Genomic DNA, 17,330 nt, shown 5'->3' on the forward strand with positions numbered 1-17,330 from the left:
CTCTACCTCTCACCGCCCAGCGCCTGCGCCCACTTCAACATCGCCTAGGACCTCTCTCCGCCTCACCTCACCTCCACCTCACAACCACTCCCCGCCTCCAGCGACCGCCCACACACCTTGCACCCACAACCGCCCACACCACCACATCGCAACCACCGCAACCATGCGCTCCAAGTTCAAGGACGAGCACCCCTTCGAGAAGCGCAAAGCCGAGGCTGAGCGCATCCGCCAGAAGTACAACGATCGCATTCCGGTGAGCGCTGCCCCTTGCCCTGCGTCGCCCGCCACCGTGGACGAGAGCGGTTATCGTGCTAACGATGGCTTCCCTCTAGGTCATCTGCGAGAAGGTCGAGAAGTCCGACATTGCGACTATCGACAAGAAGAAGTACCTGGTGCCTTCGGACCTGACGGTCGGCCAGTTCGTCTACGTCATCCGCAAGCGCATCAAGCTGTCGCCCGAGAAGGCCATCTTCATCTTCGTCGACGAGGTGCTTCCCCCGACGGCCGCGTTGATGTCGAGCATCTACGAAGAGCACAAGGACGAGGACGGCTTCCTGTACATCACGTACGTATACCCTGCCAGGCTCCAGCATTTCGCCCGGATGAGTCACTGACGTACATGCTCCAGCTACTCGGGTGAGAACACGTTCGGCGAAGCGTTCTGAATGACCCCCCACTCCTGCCACGTTCCCAACCGGTTTCGATTCTATTCCCAACGGCACGGACGGACAAGCTCGGGGCTCTGCAACTCCTCATGGCGCTCGACAGAAGGCGTTCGGTGATGTTCTTTGTGTTCTTTTCGGGGTTTATTCTACTACGATAACTCTTGGCTATTGACGGAAATTGATGGGTTTCATGCTATCACGAAGAAGACGGGCGGCGTGAGACTGCTTCTGCGTCTGCCCGCAGGAAACGACTGGCTGCGGAGGGCAAAGACTGTACGGCCGATAAGCAAATACACCAACGCCGCAGTCGGTGGTCAACACAACAATAGGAGCAACATGCGTGATGGACGACCAGAGTGATTCCCGTTTTTCTCCCCCTTCCGAGCGGAGCTGAAGTGCCTGTCCGGACAGGGACGCCGCACTTGTCAAGGCTCATTTGCATCCGGATAGCTGCTCATAGTATTCGTGGTAGCTCAGAATCAGAACACTCCTTCGAAGTAAGCGTGAACGTGATGCCTGATGACATGATTGTCTTGCGATGCGGCGTGAAATGCCCGTCTTCGTGGCCTGGAAGCGGGTCTGGTGACCGCAATCTATGGATCTATGATCGATCCAGGGGAAAGAGCCGCCCCGGAGGGGTTGCGGGACAGGCCAGAGCTCCCCTTGGCTGAGCTCATTACGTCGACACCTAGCTCGTTCAGTGCGCACGCTCCTTCCCCAAGCCCAACGCCTCATGACTTCCGCAGTCGCACCGCAACCCTGCCGATTCTCCCTCTTCCCCTCCCCCGCATTGCATTATCCGATCTAGCCCTTCGGCAACATCCGGGCCCGGCCACAAGCTTCAATTCGTCTTTTGCTCCTTGCCTACCTTTCCGCGCGCGTCGCTCTCCCAACTCGTTAGCGCGCACGTTCTTGAAGCTTCGCGATCCGCGCGAACGTCCAACTCGCCGAATCACTCAAGCTCCGTCCAACACGCGCGTGCCCGTGCCCGCGTCCGCTTCGCGTCTTCCCGCGATCGTCTCCAATTGGGGCATAGTTTCATCTCATCGAAGGGGCGCGAGACGAAGAACGTCGGCAGCAACAATGTCGTTGCAGTACATTATCTCCAAGTATGTCTCTTTTTCTGTCCATATCCCCTCCTGCCTTCCAAGTCTTAAGACTGCACAATTTCTCCAAATTCTGCTCGACTGGCTCCCCAGCTAACGCCCTGTCTTCTCACGTACGCAGGCGCCTCGATCCCCTCTTCGCGATTGGAATCGGTACGGCCGCGGCGCTGGCGAGAATAGGCCGGGAGGAGAAGGAGAAGGGCAGAGGATGGGGCGAGACCTGGGTGGTGTTCAAGAGGAGGTTGGGGAAGACTTGGGAGTAAAGTGGGTCGTCTGCAAGTGGCCGTGTCTATAAACGGAAATGATCGAGGCCTAAGAGGTACAGAGGGGCATCGCGGCCGAAGACCAGCGTGAATCTGGTTTTCGCTCATGGCATGGGGAGCTGGAGCTATCGTCCGGACGTTTATGTAGGATTTTTAATTCGCATTTCCGTCCGGACGATAGCCTCAACTATTCACTTTTGTCATCTTTCTAAGAAAAACAAAGAACAAGAAAGAAAGGGCGGAGGCATAGTTACGCCTATGGCCGTGCTATTCTTCAAAGCCTTCGGCTACAGTACACCTCTGTAGAGTAGCAACTCGAGGAGGCTTAGGCGACTGCATTATGCGACCCAGGGAATGTCGACCAACTGAAATAAATGCGCATCTTCCCCTATTACTCCATTGATATTATCTCTGCCGAATCTTAGGAGCCCTGTGGTGAGGTAAGATGCATGCAGTCTTGTTTCTTTGTTGATTGTGTTCATGCTCTTTCTTTTCCTTTACCATGAAACCCCTTTGAGACACCTCTCTTCTCCATCATCAACCAGGTCATCTTGCGATTCTCACGAATCTCCAACTATGCATTTGTGGACTCCTATCGCAGCGTTTGCCTTTGTTGGCTGCGCTTTCGCGCAACGCCCGGCCAACGTATCTGTCTGCGACTACTACACCACTGTTCTTCTCAAGAACAACACTGCTGAGAATCAGTTGACCCATATGACGCTACTGGTCAATACAGTAGTGGTTGGAAACTATACAAAGCCCACCGTCGAAAATGTCACCTGGCCAGACGTCAAAGTTCCTGGCATTCTTGCTAATGGAACCGTGGATGGCAAGAACATCAGTCTTCTGCCGTAAGTGTTTCGCAATCTTTACCTTCACTAGAAGAGTTTTTTGCCAATAACTCATTACAGCTTCTTCAACGGCGCTCTCGCCTCGACCAACCGTGGCGGAAAGGGAGGCATGAAAGTCAACTTCCTTGACGATGGAGGCGCAGCTCCCCTGCTGCTAAACAAAGCGGCCAATGGAGTCAATTCCAAGCAATAGTAAGTACAAATAATATCAATGAAGCATTATTGTCCCTTCCTATATGCAGCAAAAGCCCCCCCCAAAAAATATGATCAATTAACCTATTCTTTCCGCATATTCAGTAAACTTCTTACACACCTTTACTCCTTTTTCGGCGCCCTTCTCGGTTGCAGCCTTCAGTCGTCGGAGAAGAACGCAACCTTCCCCGTTTATTCAGGCAACCCATCACAGTACGCAGTGCACAAATACATGGACCTCTCAGCCGCAGGGTTCGCATACTTTGTCCAGCAGGTTGGCCTCGCCGCACGCTCCTTCAGTATCCTCGAAGACGATATTGCCCTCGTCGGCAAGGCGCTGAACGACACATTCGGCTTCAAGTGCTCGGCGAACACCACCGTCGTCGAGGGCCAGCCGTCGGCCGAGCAGGCAATCTGCCTGGGAAAGGGCTGCCCCGTGGCAGATGGTGGGCACCACTGCCCGAAGAAGGAGACTGGTGGGCATGGAACGAAGCCCACGGCGACCAAGACAAGCAGCTCGAAGGGCGCGGCAGCGCCAGCGACAGTGACGGCAATGGCGGGTAGCGCTCTTGCGGCGGGACTAGGTGCTATGGCTTACCTTCTCTGAGAGAGTTTTTGATTATTTTCATCCGGCTCAAGTATAGTTGGATAATGAAAGGGATACTTGAGGAGAGAGCGCAGTGACTCTTTTGAGACCAATGATACAAGCAGGAGGGACGCGTCCATCGACTTCCTTGGCCAAATGCATGTGTTCACAAATTTCTGTGAAATTGATTGATGAATCAGAATCCAGCGTGGGCCATATTTGAAGTACCCAGCAACAAAAGCAGTGCTTCGGTGCTCGAACAATTTAGTCGACGGAGAGTTGGGGCAATGAGATGACGTTGGAGGTGGAGGAGCTTGGGCCGCCCAAGTCTGATTTGACGCTCCGCATTTTTGGCAGCCCGCCTTGCACGACGATGATTCCTCTCCGTCACGCCACGCTTCGACGCTCTACCAAGTGGCTCGCCAGCCTCTCGTCGGCGCATCGCTCACCTCCACTGCTACCATGGTTTAATCACACACGCTACGCCGTGGCAATTGCGCCATGGCGACCTCGACCAACTCTGCAACCCGAGTCGGCAAGCTACCTGCATACTTCAGCCGGAGAGACAAGCGATGAGCCGACCATTTATGCCCTCTCCACCGCCCCTGGTAGAGCTGCCATTGCTGTCATTCGAGTCTCCGGGCCTGCAAGCGTTGACGTACGCTACAACTCCCACTCTCTACGCCACGTTCTCTAACGCTCAAGCCCGACACAGATCTACCACGCCCTCTGCCCCGGCAAACCCCTCCCCCAGCCTCGTCACGCCGCCCTCCGCACCCTTTACGACCCTACCGCACCCTCTCCTCCTCCCCAGTCTGCCATCCTCGACAGTGCGCTCGTCCTATTTTTCCGCGGTCCTTTCTCCGTCACCGGCGAAGACCTGCTGGAACTGCACGTCCACGGCGGGCCCGCCATCGTCCGCGCCGTACTCTCCTCCATCCCCAAATGCCTTCCCCCCTCTCGCAAGCATCACCACCACCACACCTCGATCCGCTACGCCGAGCCCGGCGAGTTCACGCGACGCGCCTACCTCAACTCGCGGCTCTCGCTGCCCCAGGTCGAGGCGCTGGGTGACGCGCTGACGGCGGCGACGGAGCAACAGCGGCTGCTGTCGGTGCGGGGCAGCGCCTCGTCGCGCCTCGCGGGGCGCTACGACGAGTGGGCGCGGGCGCTGCTGCTGGCGCGCGGCGAGCTCGAGGCGCTGATCGACTTCTCCGAGGACCAGCACTTTGACGAGTCGCCCGCGCAGCTGGCGGCGTCGGTGGCGACGCAGGTGCGCGCGCTCCGGAGCAGCGTCGATGCGCACGTGCGCAATGCCGTCAGGGGCGAGCTGCTGCGGAGCGGCATCAGCGTCGCGTTGCTGGGCGAGCCGAACGCGGGCAAGAGCTCGCTGCTGAATCGCGTCGTGGGTAGAGAGGCGGCGATTGTGAGTCAGGAGCGTGGGACGACGAGGGATGTGGTCGAGACGGGTGTCGATTTGGGGGGCTGGTTCTGCCGGATTGGGGACACGGCGGGGTTGAGGGGGGCGGCTGGGAGCGAGGGCAGGAAAGAAGATGTCGGAGTGGTAGAGATGGAAGGAATCAGGCGCGCGAAGGAGAGAGCAATGGGGGCAGATGTGGTGGTGTGTGTCTTCTCTGTCGAGGAGGACCCCCATACCGGACTACCCAGGTTATCGTTAAGCCCAGAGGTCGTGGAGACGGCGCGGGAGTGCATGAGCCAGGGCGGACAGGTCATGGCCATCGTCAACAAATCGGACATGCTACGATCATCCAGCCGTGCTGAGCAGCAACAGCAACACCTCTCAGCCATTCGCGAGCTGCTGGACCTCCCACCTGAACGCATCCATTTCATCTCCTGCAAGGAAGCTGCTGAAGCCTCTCCCTCGACATCTTCGCCTGACCCCGGCAATCTTCAATCCTTCCTCTCCAGCCTCATCTCCATCTTCAAGGAGATGACCACCCCCGTCGTCCCGGAGCTTGAAGACGTCGCCGCGCCCGACATGTCCATCTGGCAGGAATCGCTCGGCGCGACCGAGCGTCAGCGGCTTCTTCTGGAGGAATGCTCGGCCCATCTCGCAGAGTTCCTGAGAGAAGTCGAAGACGGCGAGGCTGAAATGGACGGAGAGCTGGACATCGTGCTGGCTGCCGAGAGCTTGAGGGCCGCAGCCACGTGCCTAGCGAAAATCATCGGTAAGGGCGAAGCCGGTGATGTGGAGGAGGTGCTGGGAGTGGTCTTTGAAAAGTAAGTGACTTCGTAGTCCGTAGCTCACTGGTGCGTTTACTAACAACTACGGCGATAGGTTTTGTGTCGGAAAATGAGTATTATATTTTTCTTTCTTCCTCGCCCGACGATTTTGTCGGATATTGATCGCGCTAGAGCGCTTGTAAGACTACGTGGGGTAGGTTGCCATATGCGCCATGACTTTATAGAAGAGACGAAGCGAACGTTGGGCCCAGAAGCGATTGGTTATGCGGAAAGAGAAGACATGTGTATCTGGAGAAACATGATTGGTAAAAATTCGAGGAGGGTACAGCGGTGAAAAAAAAAGAGGCGCAAGAAACCAAAGAACCACGCCCAAGCCGTCATGGCCGGACAGAAAACAAAAACGCCGATCCCATGCATCCCACTTTTTCTGACGTCTCTTCTAAAGAGGATCTCCAAACCCGAAAATACAGTCCAACTCCTTGCTCAACCTCACCCAGAGGGAGGGAGCACCCGTAGCCCAGTGCAACCGTCGCTATGCAAAAGCGCTAGAAAGCCAACCAAAAAAAAAGAGGAAAATTGAGATGAGAAAAAGGGAGAACGCTCGTGAAAATCCAAGGTCTAGCGGAGGGGGTATCGTATGAACAGAGTGGCAACGTGAGCATCTACCGATTCGTACAGACATGATGTTGATGAGGGTGGGGAACATGCGGGCCAAAGGTGAAGCGGAAACGCTGGAGCACACAAATCGTACGCGGACAGGGTAACTGGAAGACAAGGGAGAATTACAAGGAGGCCGAGAATGCCACGGTTCGTCTCAGTTGTAACCGCCTCGTCCGGCCATGGTGACCAGCGGTGCGCCCAATGCCGATTGAACTGATTGGGCTGTGCGGCTGCTCCGGGGCGAGAAGGACGGGATGGGAGTAGCCGTTCGGGAGCGGTGGGTTTGAGAGGTGGAGGGGGGAGAGTTGTAACCGCCACGGCCCATTGTGAGGAAAGTCGCGTGAATGTGAAGGTTGATTTTGGATTTGGGGAATTAAAGGAGGAGCACGATTGGCTGCCTAGATGGTGGGCGAGGAAGAAAGAGTGGGTGGTGTTGCTGGAATGGTCTCTCAAGAACGGGCACTCGTCTTAAGTGAGAAAGAAGAGATGGTCGGTGTTCCGGGATGAGTGCAAGATTTGTCTAGTTGTATCCGCCACGGCCCATGGGAAGTAGGTTTTGGTGGTAGATGATGGGGGTTGAAACGAGCACGCTCTGTGTCGTCTGGTACGGTGGAAGTAAAATTTGTTTTTCTATTCTCTTGTGGTCGACTAGAGGGATGATGAAAGGACGTCTGGACTTGGCGCGAGGTGGTCGGTGTTGACGCGCAAGTGTTTGTGCGCAGGTGTGGGTTGTGTCGGGTTGATTAAACGTAGAGTAGGAAATGGGACTGGGAGCGAGGCGGAAGAAATAAGAAAGGTCGACTGTAGGAGACACGTAAAGCTGTGTAGAGAGAGGTTGGATTGCAAAGCTGATGCCTTGGGATATGACTCGACGTGGGTGACGATACTTATAAATCCGGTCTGCCTACGGGGCACTCAGGCACCAAGCCGGACATCCCACCTACCAGATGGCACATCCGACACACTCGAAAAGCAGCAGCAAGCATATGCTCGAAAGAGAGGTCGAGTACCAGTTACGGCGCAGACCAGACACAAGGGGGCGCAAACCCGTGGCCCCAGCGGAACTCGGCCCCTGCTGGCTGCCTATCGGATGGATCTGAATTAAGGTACACACATAGCCACCTCTAGCTAAACGGGGACGAAGCCACAGCCGCTGTCAAGGCGCGGCGGCGAGCGCGCTCACAACGGTCCGAGGGTGGGTGCATCCATGCCCGGTGTGCGCTATCGGACGCCGCGGCTGACGGGAGAGGCAGCACAAAAGAGGCGAGGCGTGCGTGCCGGGGTATCGGGAAGAGCGCACGAAAGAGAGAGCAGAAGCAGGTACATCACCACTACGGCGCGGAACCTGCTCGACGATGCGCAGCCGGGTTGTCCGCTGCCGCAGCTCAGCCCGTGCTCTTGCTGCATCAGCCAGCTGCATGATCCCCCACGCGCCAGAAGCTGGGAATAGCGCCTCGGCGGCCAAGGGTAGCAGCCGCCGCCCTCCCGCTTTTGCTCGCGCTGCGCTGCTGCGAGCGGGCAAGCGTGGGTGCGCTTTCTGCTTGCGGGAATCGCGTCTTCTCAGATACAGTCATACAGGAAGCACGTTGCTGAAAATAATGGCAAATGACCCGGCAAGTGCACGCGCCGTGCTGTCAGCACCTTATCGTCGTCGGTCACGGCCCTGCTGCAGGTCGCGTTCTGTTGCTGTTTCAAGCCTGAGGCAGGCAGAGAGGCCGCCGTTTCGCACCGTCAGCCCCCACCGCCGCCCAAGATAGCTCTGCCACGGCCTGTCTCGTCGACGACGGCAGTGACACCTCGCGTTCTCGCAGCCCCTTCGCTCGCGCGCAACCCGGGCGCGGGCTAGGGCTGCAGATCTTCACGAGGTCGCGCGACGGTCGTCCGTTGCTGCGGTCCTCGTCGCCCGCGTTCCTGCAGTCCCGACGGAGGGGGTTGAGCGACGGAAAGGCCGCCGTGCTGGGTCGTTTCAAGGCCGGTCGGGGAGGATGACGCGAGATCGACTGCTAAAAATAATGCCCATGCTGTGTAGGGCTGAGGCGGCTGTCCAGCGAGTCATCAACTCAGAAAATAATCCTCCGGCGCGCTGCTGCGGGCTGCGAGCTGCTGACTCTGAAGCCTGAGCCGTCTCCAAGACCCGATCCAGACCCCGTGCTTTGTCAAGCCTGATGATGCAAGCCTGCGTACCCCGATGTCAATATTCTTGGTGCATTATTGATCCCCGTCCAGCTGCATGACCGCCGACTCGATAGCGTGCATGCAGCGCCGTTCGACTCCAGTCCCGAGCCAGTGCAGCGGGATCCCCAGCGTCGGAATGGCCGCCATCCGAGGAATGCTCCATGGTGACTCTCTCCGCGATACCCCTTGCTGTTTCTGGCAATGCTGCGACCTGCCATCAGCACGCTGTCTGAGCTGCCGCACGGGGCTGGAGTTCCGCTGGCCAACACGACGATAGCACTATGCAGTACAACCCTTGCGCCGCCACTGTGGTCCGCGGTGGCGCAAGCTGCAGGAACATCCATTGCGCGTCCTGGCACAAGGAAAAGGTGTGCTTCAAACAAAGCAAAATCCCCTTCCAATAGATCCGACCTTTGCCCATGCAAACTCGCCGTCGCCCCACGGCATGTCCGTTTCGTGCAGAGCGCCACTGCAGGAACTCCTGTGGCATACATCGTCGATCGTGCCACACCCATCTCTCATGCTCTACACCTTGCTTCCGTGCTGCAAGGACCAACAAGATGTGGCGGTTCGGTCCGTGTCGCCCGGCCTCTTCATCCTTCGTCCACCGGCCTCTCAGACGTTGGCCCGGAAGCACGGCCGCACGGCTGTGGCGCCGAACATCGTACACGGCGACCCGACGGCTGTGCAGTATTCCTCGTCGCCCAGCCTGCAGGCCATGGATCGGAAGCCCAAGGCCGTCCGCAAAAAAAGCCCGCCTCAGAATCCAGGGGCCGTTTGCCTGTGACTCGCCGCGAACTGCATAGCCTCGTGCCTTGGAAAGCTGCCCTGGACGCCTGGACACGAATAAATCTGCTCAGCCTACCGGACTTTACTTTGTCAGAGAAACAGGCCATGGAAAATTGGAGGACCTGCTCGCATAAGTTTCAAACTTTCGTGTGGCAGCACCGACAGTTTTTCCTTTACTCCGACCCGTTCTACAGGGGTTTGCTTCCGCCGTCTCTCGTAATGTTTCCAGAGTGAGTCTTTACTCGGCAGATGGTCCGAATCCATGTGGCTGCGGGGAATCCTGGTCTACATTCAGGCACCGTGGCGCGCGGTGGCGTCACTGGCCGCGTATGACGAGCGGAGAGTACTATTGTCCGATTCGTGTCTTTTTATGGAGCGTGACCAAGGAACCCCTTCCAATTGGCCGCATGAGGAGCCAAAGCTTTAAACACCAGCTGACCTCTCTTGCATTCACTCACTGTACGAACTCACGTAGTACTACATCCTGTTAGCGAATGGCGATGCCCCATTCGAGAAAAGCACAAGGAACCTACAGTTAAAACTGAATCCTCCCGACCGTCTTCGTCATTGGGCAGATAGACGTAGAGGATAAGTGCATGCTCGTCAGAGAAACCTGGTGTTGCTCGTCAGTGATCTGCAATCCGCGGCGAGAAGCATAGATTGCGAGGTCTCACAGGCAATAACTTTGCCGCACAATCTGCCCACTGACATAACCTTGCTCCAATCTCTGCCGTCTATGCGCACAGTCGCCCACCCCTCTTCGCTGCGTCCGTCCGCACTTCCAAGTTTCTTCATTTTGGTACTTGGGTGTTGCCTGATGCCCTCTTCGCCTCCTTCGATGTGGGACGGGTCCAGCTCCGGGTTCGATAGGCCTGTCCAGACACTTGAAATATTCATCGCGTCCGTTCGGATGCTCAGCTTCAGGCAACCATGCATGTTTGCAGCCATCTCTAAGCGAGGACCGGATCCGCCGCTTCCTGTGCCGCTGGCCTTCGCCGCCAAGGCCAGCCGGGTGAATCGATCGGAAATGCTCTTCAATTGCATAAGAGGTGGTAGGAGGATGTGGACATCAGGCTCCCTACAGCGAGGCTCATGGATGCCTTCGACATTGCTGGGATTCAACACTCGCACCGGCACGTCCTGGGTGACGATGGTGTCCCGTTCTCTACCATCCTGCATCTCGAGTGAGGCTTCACCAAAGCCATAGGAATCGCTTGGGCCACCTGAACCGAGTGCGCCGTGCGTGCCGCTGCCGAGAGGGCTGGTGACTATAGTTAGAGACAGCACAGGGATGTTATCCTTCTTCGTTAAGCGAATCGAGGCGGAGGTGGCGGTCAAGGCAGACTTGAGAGCACGCTGGAGAGGTGAAAGCGGCACTTCCAGGTTGATAACATTGTCGGCGGCGGACTGGATATTGTAGTCGTCGTCAAAGATGGCATCCTGCTCGAAGGTCTGAATCAACTGTCATGCTTTACCATATTTCTTCCGATTGGGCACTCACGATCGCGAGGACACTGAGAACTCGTCAGTTACTGGCTGCTAATTTCGTCCAAGTACGATACTTACGCCCAGACCTGGGTACCCTGTTCAGGGATGATAGTGAATCGTACTTCATCTTCGTTCAGCCGAACCCACGCCACAGGCCCAAGTGAAGCAAGGGAAGCAGTCAGCTCTGGAATCGGTTAGCATAAGTGAACGCGGTCAACAGCGCGTGACATACTCGCGAAAGTATTGGCGTTCTGAATGGAGGCTTTGAAGCGCATTTTGGCAAGTGCTGTTGCTACTGTGGTGCAGCGCGACCGGCTTTGCCGCTGCAAGGGATTCAGTATGTGAGACCGTGAAGCCGAAGGCAATGCCCAGACATCCCCATTGCAGTTCAAAGTGGGCTCGGGAGTGAGTGCGGCGTGGAGAAGATGAGCATCTCGGTGGAACCTGAATGACGCTGGTGCGGAAGTCTTACCAGAATAGGAATGGCGCCACTTTAACGCGGAACGCGTCGCGCACGAGAACGCGTTCTCCGAACCGCACGCCCACATCTTCCTCAGCGTCCGACATCCACATCATGGCCGGCAACCAACGACTAAGAGGCCTTCCGGCCCGTAAGTACTCAGGATGACCCCAATTCAGGCAGGCCTCATTATCTAACTGCGAATTTCAGATCCCCCGGGCCCTACTTTCCTGAGCTACACGCCGAACGGACGAAAGCTGATCACCGTCGGACTGAACAACGCCATTCGCGTCTTCCAGACAGGCTCTGTTGAAGAACCTACCAACATCGACAATGCCCAAGATTCGAACACGGCTGTGGCGGCTGCTGTAAGCTAGAGTCGTCCACAAGGTATAACCAAGCGCTGACAGCCACAAAGAACGACTTCTTCGTCACCGGCTCCGAAGATGGCACCGTCTGCAAATACTCTCTCGAGACAAATACGCTCGAAGAGGTCCTTGTCCGTTGCACACTACCAGTCCGTGATATTGCTCTGTCTCCAGACGGCAATTGGGCAGCAGTGGCTAGCGAGTAAGAAGCCTGCGAACCATGACCGAACAATGAGTCTGATATTGCGAAGTGAACTGGTGGTCAAGGTTGTCAATACCAAAGATATGACCCGCGTTATCCACCTTAGGGAGCAACCACGCCCTGTCAAGCACGTATCCTTCGACGTTAGCGGATCTCTCTTGGCCGCTTCATGCTCCGACGGCCAAATCTACATATACTCGCTCAGCTCCGAAGAGCCGAGCCTGGTGAAGAAGGTAGACGGCTTGATAAGGTCTCTGGAGACCGATGCGGAGGCGAGCTCAAAGGTCCTTTGGCACCCAGATGGGCGAGCTTTCGCAGCAGCCACTCCTACTCGAGGTAAGAGTGATGGTTAAGCCATAAGACGGCATTCCTAATTGTATCCCAGATATTCAAGTGATTTCAAGAAGCGGATGGGATCATCAAAGAGCCTTCAAATCTGGTCATACCGGCGATATCACGGCGGCAGCGTGGTCGCCTAACGGCGGCCTTCTTGCAACTACTGGCCAGGACCGTAAACTCGCAATCTGGGACACAAAGACTCAGCGTATCATCAAGACCTACGATGACGCCCGGGCTACAATTCTTGCCATGGTATGGCATCCTGTCGAGAATATCCTGTCCTACACCAACAATGACGGTGAACTCTTCATCCACACTGATTTCGTGCCGCCTGAGTACGCTCCAGTGCTAGACAAGGACTTGCAGGCCGCTCCATTCATTCATGACCCTCTAGCAGAGACTACTGGCAATGCCCGGCGTTTGCCTCTCAATGGCTCCAAAGATGCGCGTCATGCTCGACGGGGCACACCGGATTCGTTAGATGAAATTCTTGGGGATGACGGGATGTCTGATGCGGACGGCTTCATTGAGGATGATGATGGGGCTGGTTACGCCGAAGAAATCAACGGCCATGGGAAGCGTGGACGGGTGGCTGATGATTTCGATATTCCGAGCGGAAAGCGAAGCAGAGGTGGGTTGCAAGTGCGGACCCATGCAGCTTTCCAACCGGGCAGCACCCCTTGGCGGGGCAACAGGCGTTACCTTTGTCTCAACTTTACCGGATTTGTCTGGACCGTAGACCAAGAGACGCACCACACGGTCACGGTTGAGTTCTACGACCGGGAGACTCACCGTGACTTCCATTTCACCGACCCGTTCCTATACGACAAGGCATGCTTGAACGAAAGTGGCACCCTTTTCTCCTGCCAGCCATCAAAGGACCATCCTGCTATGGTCTACTACCGACCGCACGAGACATGGACAACGCGAACGGACTGGAGAACAGAGTTGCCTCCAGGGGAAAGCATCACTGCCATCTCACTCAGTGAGTCGTACGTGGTGGTACTAACGTCTACCGACTACGTCCGCGTATACAGTCTTTTCGGTGTCCCATTCCGCATCTACCGGCAAAAATCATCGCCCGCCGTGACTTGTGCGAGCTGGCGAGATTATGTAATGACTATCGGCAATGGTCCTGTTGGTGGTGACGGCACGACGCGCCTTTTGTACACGATCGAAAACGTGAAGCGCGACGAGATCTGCCAGAGCGAAGACATTGTCGCACTTAGCGAGGGTGCCGAATTACAGAGCGTCTTCTTCTCTGATCAAGGCGTAAGATATACGTTTTCTATTCCTGATGCAACGCTTCAAGCTCACGCTATTCCTCTAGGATCCATGCATCTACGATACGACTGGTACGCTTCTGGTCCTCCAGCATTGGCGTACACCTTCGCAGGCTCGCTGGGTGCCCCTACTCGACACCAAACTTCTATCGCGCCTGGCTTCCGGCCGCAAAGAGGAAACATACTGGCCCGTGGCCGTGGCAAACGAACGTTTTCACTGCATCATTCTCAAAGGAGGCGACAAGTATCCCTACTTTCCACGCCCCTTGCTCACTGATTTTGAATTCCAAATTCCACTCTATGCACCCAAACCTCCCCGCCGCCATACCAGTCCCGACGCCATGGACGAGGACTCGGAAGAAACTTCCGGTCTTACCGAGACCCAGTCACTGGAAGAGCAGTTTGTCCGCAACTCGCTGCAAATCTCGCTGCTTGATGACCTCGTTGCTGCGACGCGCGCAACAACGGCACAGAAGCAGGCGCTAGCACGCCGTGAGCTCGACGTCGACAAGGCGCTGCTGCAGTTGCTGGCGGCCGAATGTCGCGAGGGCGAGGAGCGCGGGATGAAAGCGCTCGAGATCGTCGGGCTGATGCGCGATCGCTCGGGCAAGATGCTGGATGCGGCGGCGAAGATCGCGAGCAGATTCGGGCGCGATGTGCTGAGGGGTAAGATTGAGGAGTTGGCGGAGAGGAGGCTGGTCGGGTTGGATGACGAGGATGATTGATTGAGGCGCGTCCAAGCTTTCTCAGGGTTCGAGAACGTGCGCACCGCGGAGCGTGAATGCCTCCCCGAAATAGGGGTAAGTCGGAAGTCATTTGTTCGGAACGAGTTAGTTCAGCCCAGCTTCTTCCCCTATTTTTTGCATCTGTCCGGATCAGCCACCTCGTTGCATTTTCCAAAATCTCACGTGCGTTCGCGCCGTCCTGAGAACATCGACTGCGCGGGCAGCGCGGTGCTCGGCGCCCAGTGGACGCCGTGGCTTTGGTTCGAGGTGGAGGCTTGCGGGGGCCCACCCATCGTTCGGGCCGGTCCGTCCTTTTCCCTGCATAGGGACACCCTATTACCAGGGTCCGGCTAGCTGTCATGAAGTTTGGGTTTTTCTCGGAAGAAAGGCGCGCCCGGAAAAGGGACACATACATGAGGCTTTCGACTACCTTGTCAGTAATTAATATCATACCGCATCATGATTAAACAGCCAAAAGTAGGCAAGGTCACGCGCTACATTGCTTTCGTCCGCAAAGTGCGTGCACCCGCCACCCCTGATGAGCTGAGGTGGTCGCTTCCATGAAGTTGCCGCGTTATCTTCCGCATATCTGCATCTGATTGCCAATTATCCGCATTTCTTGCTATTTGTGAATGGCCCCGCATACCGATGACGGCAAGGGAGGGACCAGACCATGCGAATTATTTTTTTTTAAAAAAAAAACACTACATGCATTACCGGGGGCGTTAGGGGACGACACCATCTCAATAATGACTTCACATGCAATTCCTTAAGAGAGAATGGTTCACCTGCCACTTTACAAGCCAGTCATGGAGCGAGATTGCAGAATTTCCCATTTTATTAAAAGCAAGTACCACGAAAAACGCACTCCCGAGCAGGCGAAGAACATAATTCTAGGCCTATAAGCTTCCCAATGTGCTCGCCTAGGCCCCTAACCCCTTCTACGACGTGAGACATACTCCAACTAGTACTCAGCCTCAAGACCCTCCTCCTCGCCGAGCGAGTCGGCGGCAACCTCCTCGTAGTCCCTCTCGAGAGCAGCCAGGTCCTCACGGGCCTCGCTGAACTCACCTTCCTCCATACCCTCACCAACATACCAGTGGACGAAGGCACGCTTCGAGTACATAAGGTCGAACTTGTGCGACAGAGCCGACCAAGCCTCGGCGATGGCGGTGGTGTTGGACAGCATGCACCTATGACGGTCAGCTCACGGTTGAGATGCAGAAGCCAGGACAGAACTTACACAGCGCGGTCGACCTTGGCGAGATCGCCGTTGGGGACGATTTGCGGGGGCTGGTAGCAGATACCAATCTTGAAACCAGTCGGGCACCAGTCGACGAACTGGATGGTGCGCTTGGTCTTGAGGGTGGCAACGGCCTGGTGGGTGTCCTTGGGGACGACGTCTCCGCGGTAGAGCAGGCAGGTAGCCATGTACTTGCCGTTGCGGGGGTCGCACTTGACCATCTGGTTGTTGGGCTCGAAGCAGGACATGGTGATCTCCTGCACAGAGTTGGCCTCGTGGGCGGCCTTGGCGGCGCTGATGACGGGGGCATAGGCAACCAGAGGGAAGTGGATACGGGGGTAAGGGACCAAGTTGGTCTGGAACTCGTTCAGGTCGACGTTCAGGGAACCGTCGAAGCGGAGCGAGGCGGTAATCGAGGAAACGACTGTTGTTCTATCAGCGGGAAATTTCTCAAGCACACAGGTGGTTATCCTCACCCTGAGCGATCAGGCGGTTCAGGTTCTCGTAGTTAGGCCTCTCAATACCAAGGTTACGGCGGCAGATGTCGTAGATGGCCTCGTTGTCGACCATGAAAGAGCAGTCGGAGTGCTCCAAAGTGGTGTGAGTGGTAAGAATGGAGTTGTAGGGCTCAACAACCGAGGTGGCGACCTGGGGGGCCGGGTAGACGCAGAACTCGAGCTTGCACTTCTTGCCGTAGTCGACGGACAGACGCTCCATGAGCAGAGCACCGAAACCGGAGCCGGTACCACCACCAAAGGAGTGGAAGACAAGGAAACCCTGCAGACCAGCGCAGTTATCGGCAACGCGGCGAACCTTGTCAAGGACCTGGTCGATGAGCTCCTTGCCGACGGTGTAGTGACCACGAGCGTAGTTGTTCGAGGCGTCCTCCTTGCCGGTAATCATGTGCTCGGGGTGGAACAGGCCGCGGTAGGCACCGGTGCGGACCTCGTCGACAACATTGGGCTCGAGGTCGGCGTAGATGGTACGGGGAACGTACTTGCCCTGGCCTGTTGTGCATTTATCAGCGGCGGGGCTCTCGCGATATGCACGTGGTGTGGAGTGGGGAAAACAGCGTACCGGTCTCAGAGAAGAAGGTGCTGAAGCCATGGTCATCGTTAGCAGCCTTGCGCTCCTCAGTGAGGTAGCCATCGGGCTGTTGCAGTGTTAGCGGAAGTGCGCGGAGAGCGGTGTCCTCGTGGGGCGGCGAGCGGTGTCCCTCGCGGGGCTGCGGCAAAAAGCGCGTACCTGGATGCCATGCTCGAGACAGTAGAGCTGTTGGGACAGTGTCAGCGAATGCAACTACAGACACGGTCTATCGAAGCCCCAAGGCGGGAAACTCACCTCCCAGCAGGAGTTTGCGATCTGGCAACCGGCCTGGCCGACTGTTCGCGCGCTTTGATCAGTATACAGGGATCGCGGAGGCAGGCGGTCAAGTTTTCGGCGCGTCGGCGGGGCGTGGAAACATACCGTTCAAGCTAATAACCTCTCTCATGGTGGCGGTGGTGTGTAGAAGGAAGTGTGTGGATTGTGGACGGAGTACGAGGGGGCGCGAGAGAGTATTGAGGCGGAATGAAGAAGCCCCGTGCGGTGCGTTGATCAGAGCGTGTGGACCGTCGCGGGTTGGCTTAGGGAGAGGGTCGCAGCCGACATAAACAGAGATGTTGTGTGCGCCATGCCCCATGCGGCTAGCCGGCATGTGACATGGCGACGCCAAGCCGACGCGGGCCGGC

General features: G+C 56.7%; 5 protein-coding genes across 5 annotated transcripts; 3 read left to right on the plus strand and 2 right to left on the minus strand.

The window, feature by feature from the left end:
* Positions 1-163: 163 nt before the first annotated feature.
* LTHEOB_1420 (Microtubule-associated protein) lies at positions 164-665 on the plus strand (the record flags this gene model as incomplete). The annotated part of the gene is made up of 3 exons (XM_035510120.1): positions 164-253; positions 333-565; positions 629-665. The coding sequence occupies 3 exons, from the start codon at positions 164-166 to the stop codon at positions 663-665; spliced, it is 360 nt and encodes a 119-aa protein (XP_035365930.1).
* Positions 666-2,748: 2,083 nt separating this feature from the next.
* On the plus strand, positions 2,749-5,908 carry LTHEOB_1421 (Mitochondrial GTPAse; the record flags this gene model as incomplete). The annotated part of the gene is made up of 5 exons (XM_035510121.1): positions 2,749-2,885; positions 2,946-3,077; positions 3,234-3,553; positions 4,221-4,321; positions 4,379-5,908. 5 exons carry the CDS (start codon positions 2,749-2,751, stop codon positions 5,906-5,908), a joined length of 2,220 nt encoding a protein of 739 aa, XP_035365931.1.
* Positions 5,909-9,942: 4,034 nt separating this feature from the next.
* LTHEOB_1422 (Hus1-like protein) lies at positions 9,943-11,255 on the minus strand (the record flags this gene model as incomplete). The annotated part of the gene is made up of 6 exons (XM_035510122.1): positions 9,943-9,969; positions 10,026-10,105; positions 10,296-10,944; positions 10,994-11,006; positions 11,059-11,164; positions 11,213-11,255. The coding sequence occupies 6 exons, from the start codon at positions 11,253-11,255 to the stop codon at positions 9,943-9,945; spliced, it is 918 nt and encodes a 305-aa protein (XP_035365932.1).
* Positions 11,256-11,554: 299 nt separating this feature from the next.
* Positions 11,555-14,357, plus strand: LTHEOB_1423 (Chromosome segregation protein; the record flags this gene model as incomplete). Its single annotated transcript, XM_035510123.1, has 7 exons — positions 11,555-11,591; positions 11,651-11,808; positions 11,859-12,010; positions 12,060-12,346; positions 12,396-12,980; positions 13,089-13,621; positions 13,680-14,357. 7 exons carry the CDS (start codon positions 11,555-11,557, stop codon positions 14,355-14,357), a joined length of 2,430 nt encoding a protein of 809 aa, XP_035365933.1.
* Positions 14,358-15,321: 964 nt separating this feature from the next.
* LTHEOB_1424 (Tubulin alpha chain) lies at positions 15,322-17,092 on the minus strand (the record flags this gene model as incomplete). Its single annotated transcript, XM_035510124.1, has 7 exons — positions 15,322-15,550; positions 15,601-16,024; positions 16,077-16,607; positions 16,678-16,753; positions 16,846-16,872; positions 16,942-16,982; positions 17,068-17,092. The coding sequence occupies 7 exons, from the start codon at positions 17,090-17,092 to the stop codon at positions 15,322-15,324; spliced, it is 1,353 nt and encodes a 450-aa protein (XP_035365934.1).
* Positions 17,093-17,330: the final 238 nt, after the last annotated feature.

This window comes from Lasiodiplodia theobromae (assembly GCF_012971845.1).
Source record: "Lasiodiplodia theobromae strain AM2As chromosome Unknown scaffold_4, whole genome shotgun sequence".
Taxonomy (NCBI): domain Eukaryota; kingdom Fungi; phylum Ascomycota; class Dothideomycetes; order Botryosphaeriales; family Botryosphaeriaceae; genus Lasiodiplodia; species Lasiodiplodia theobromae.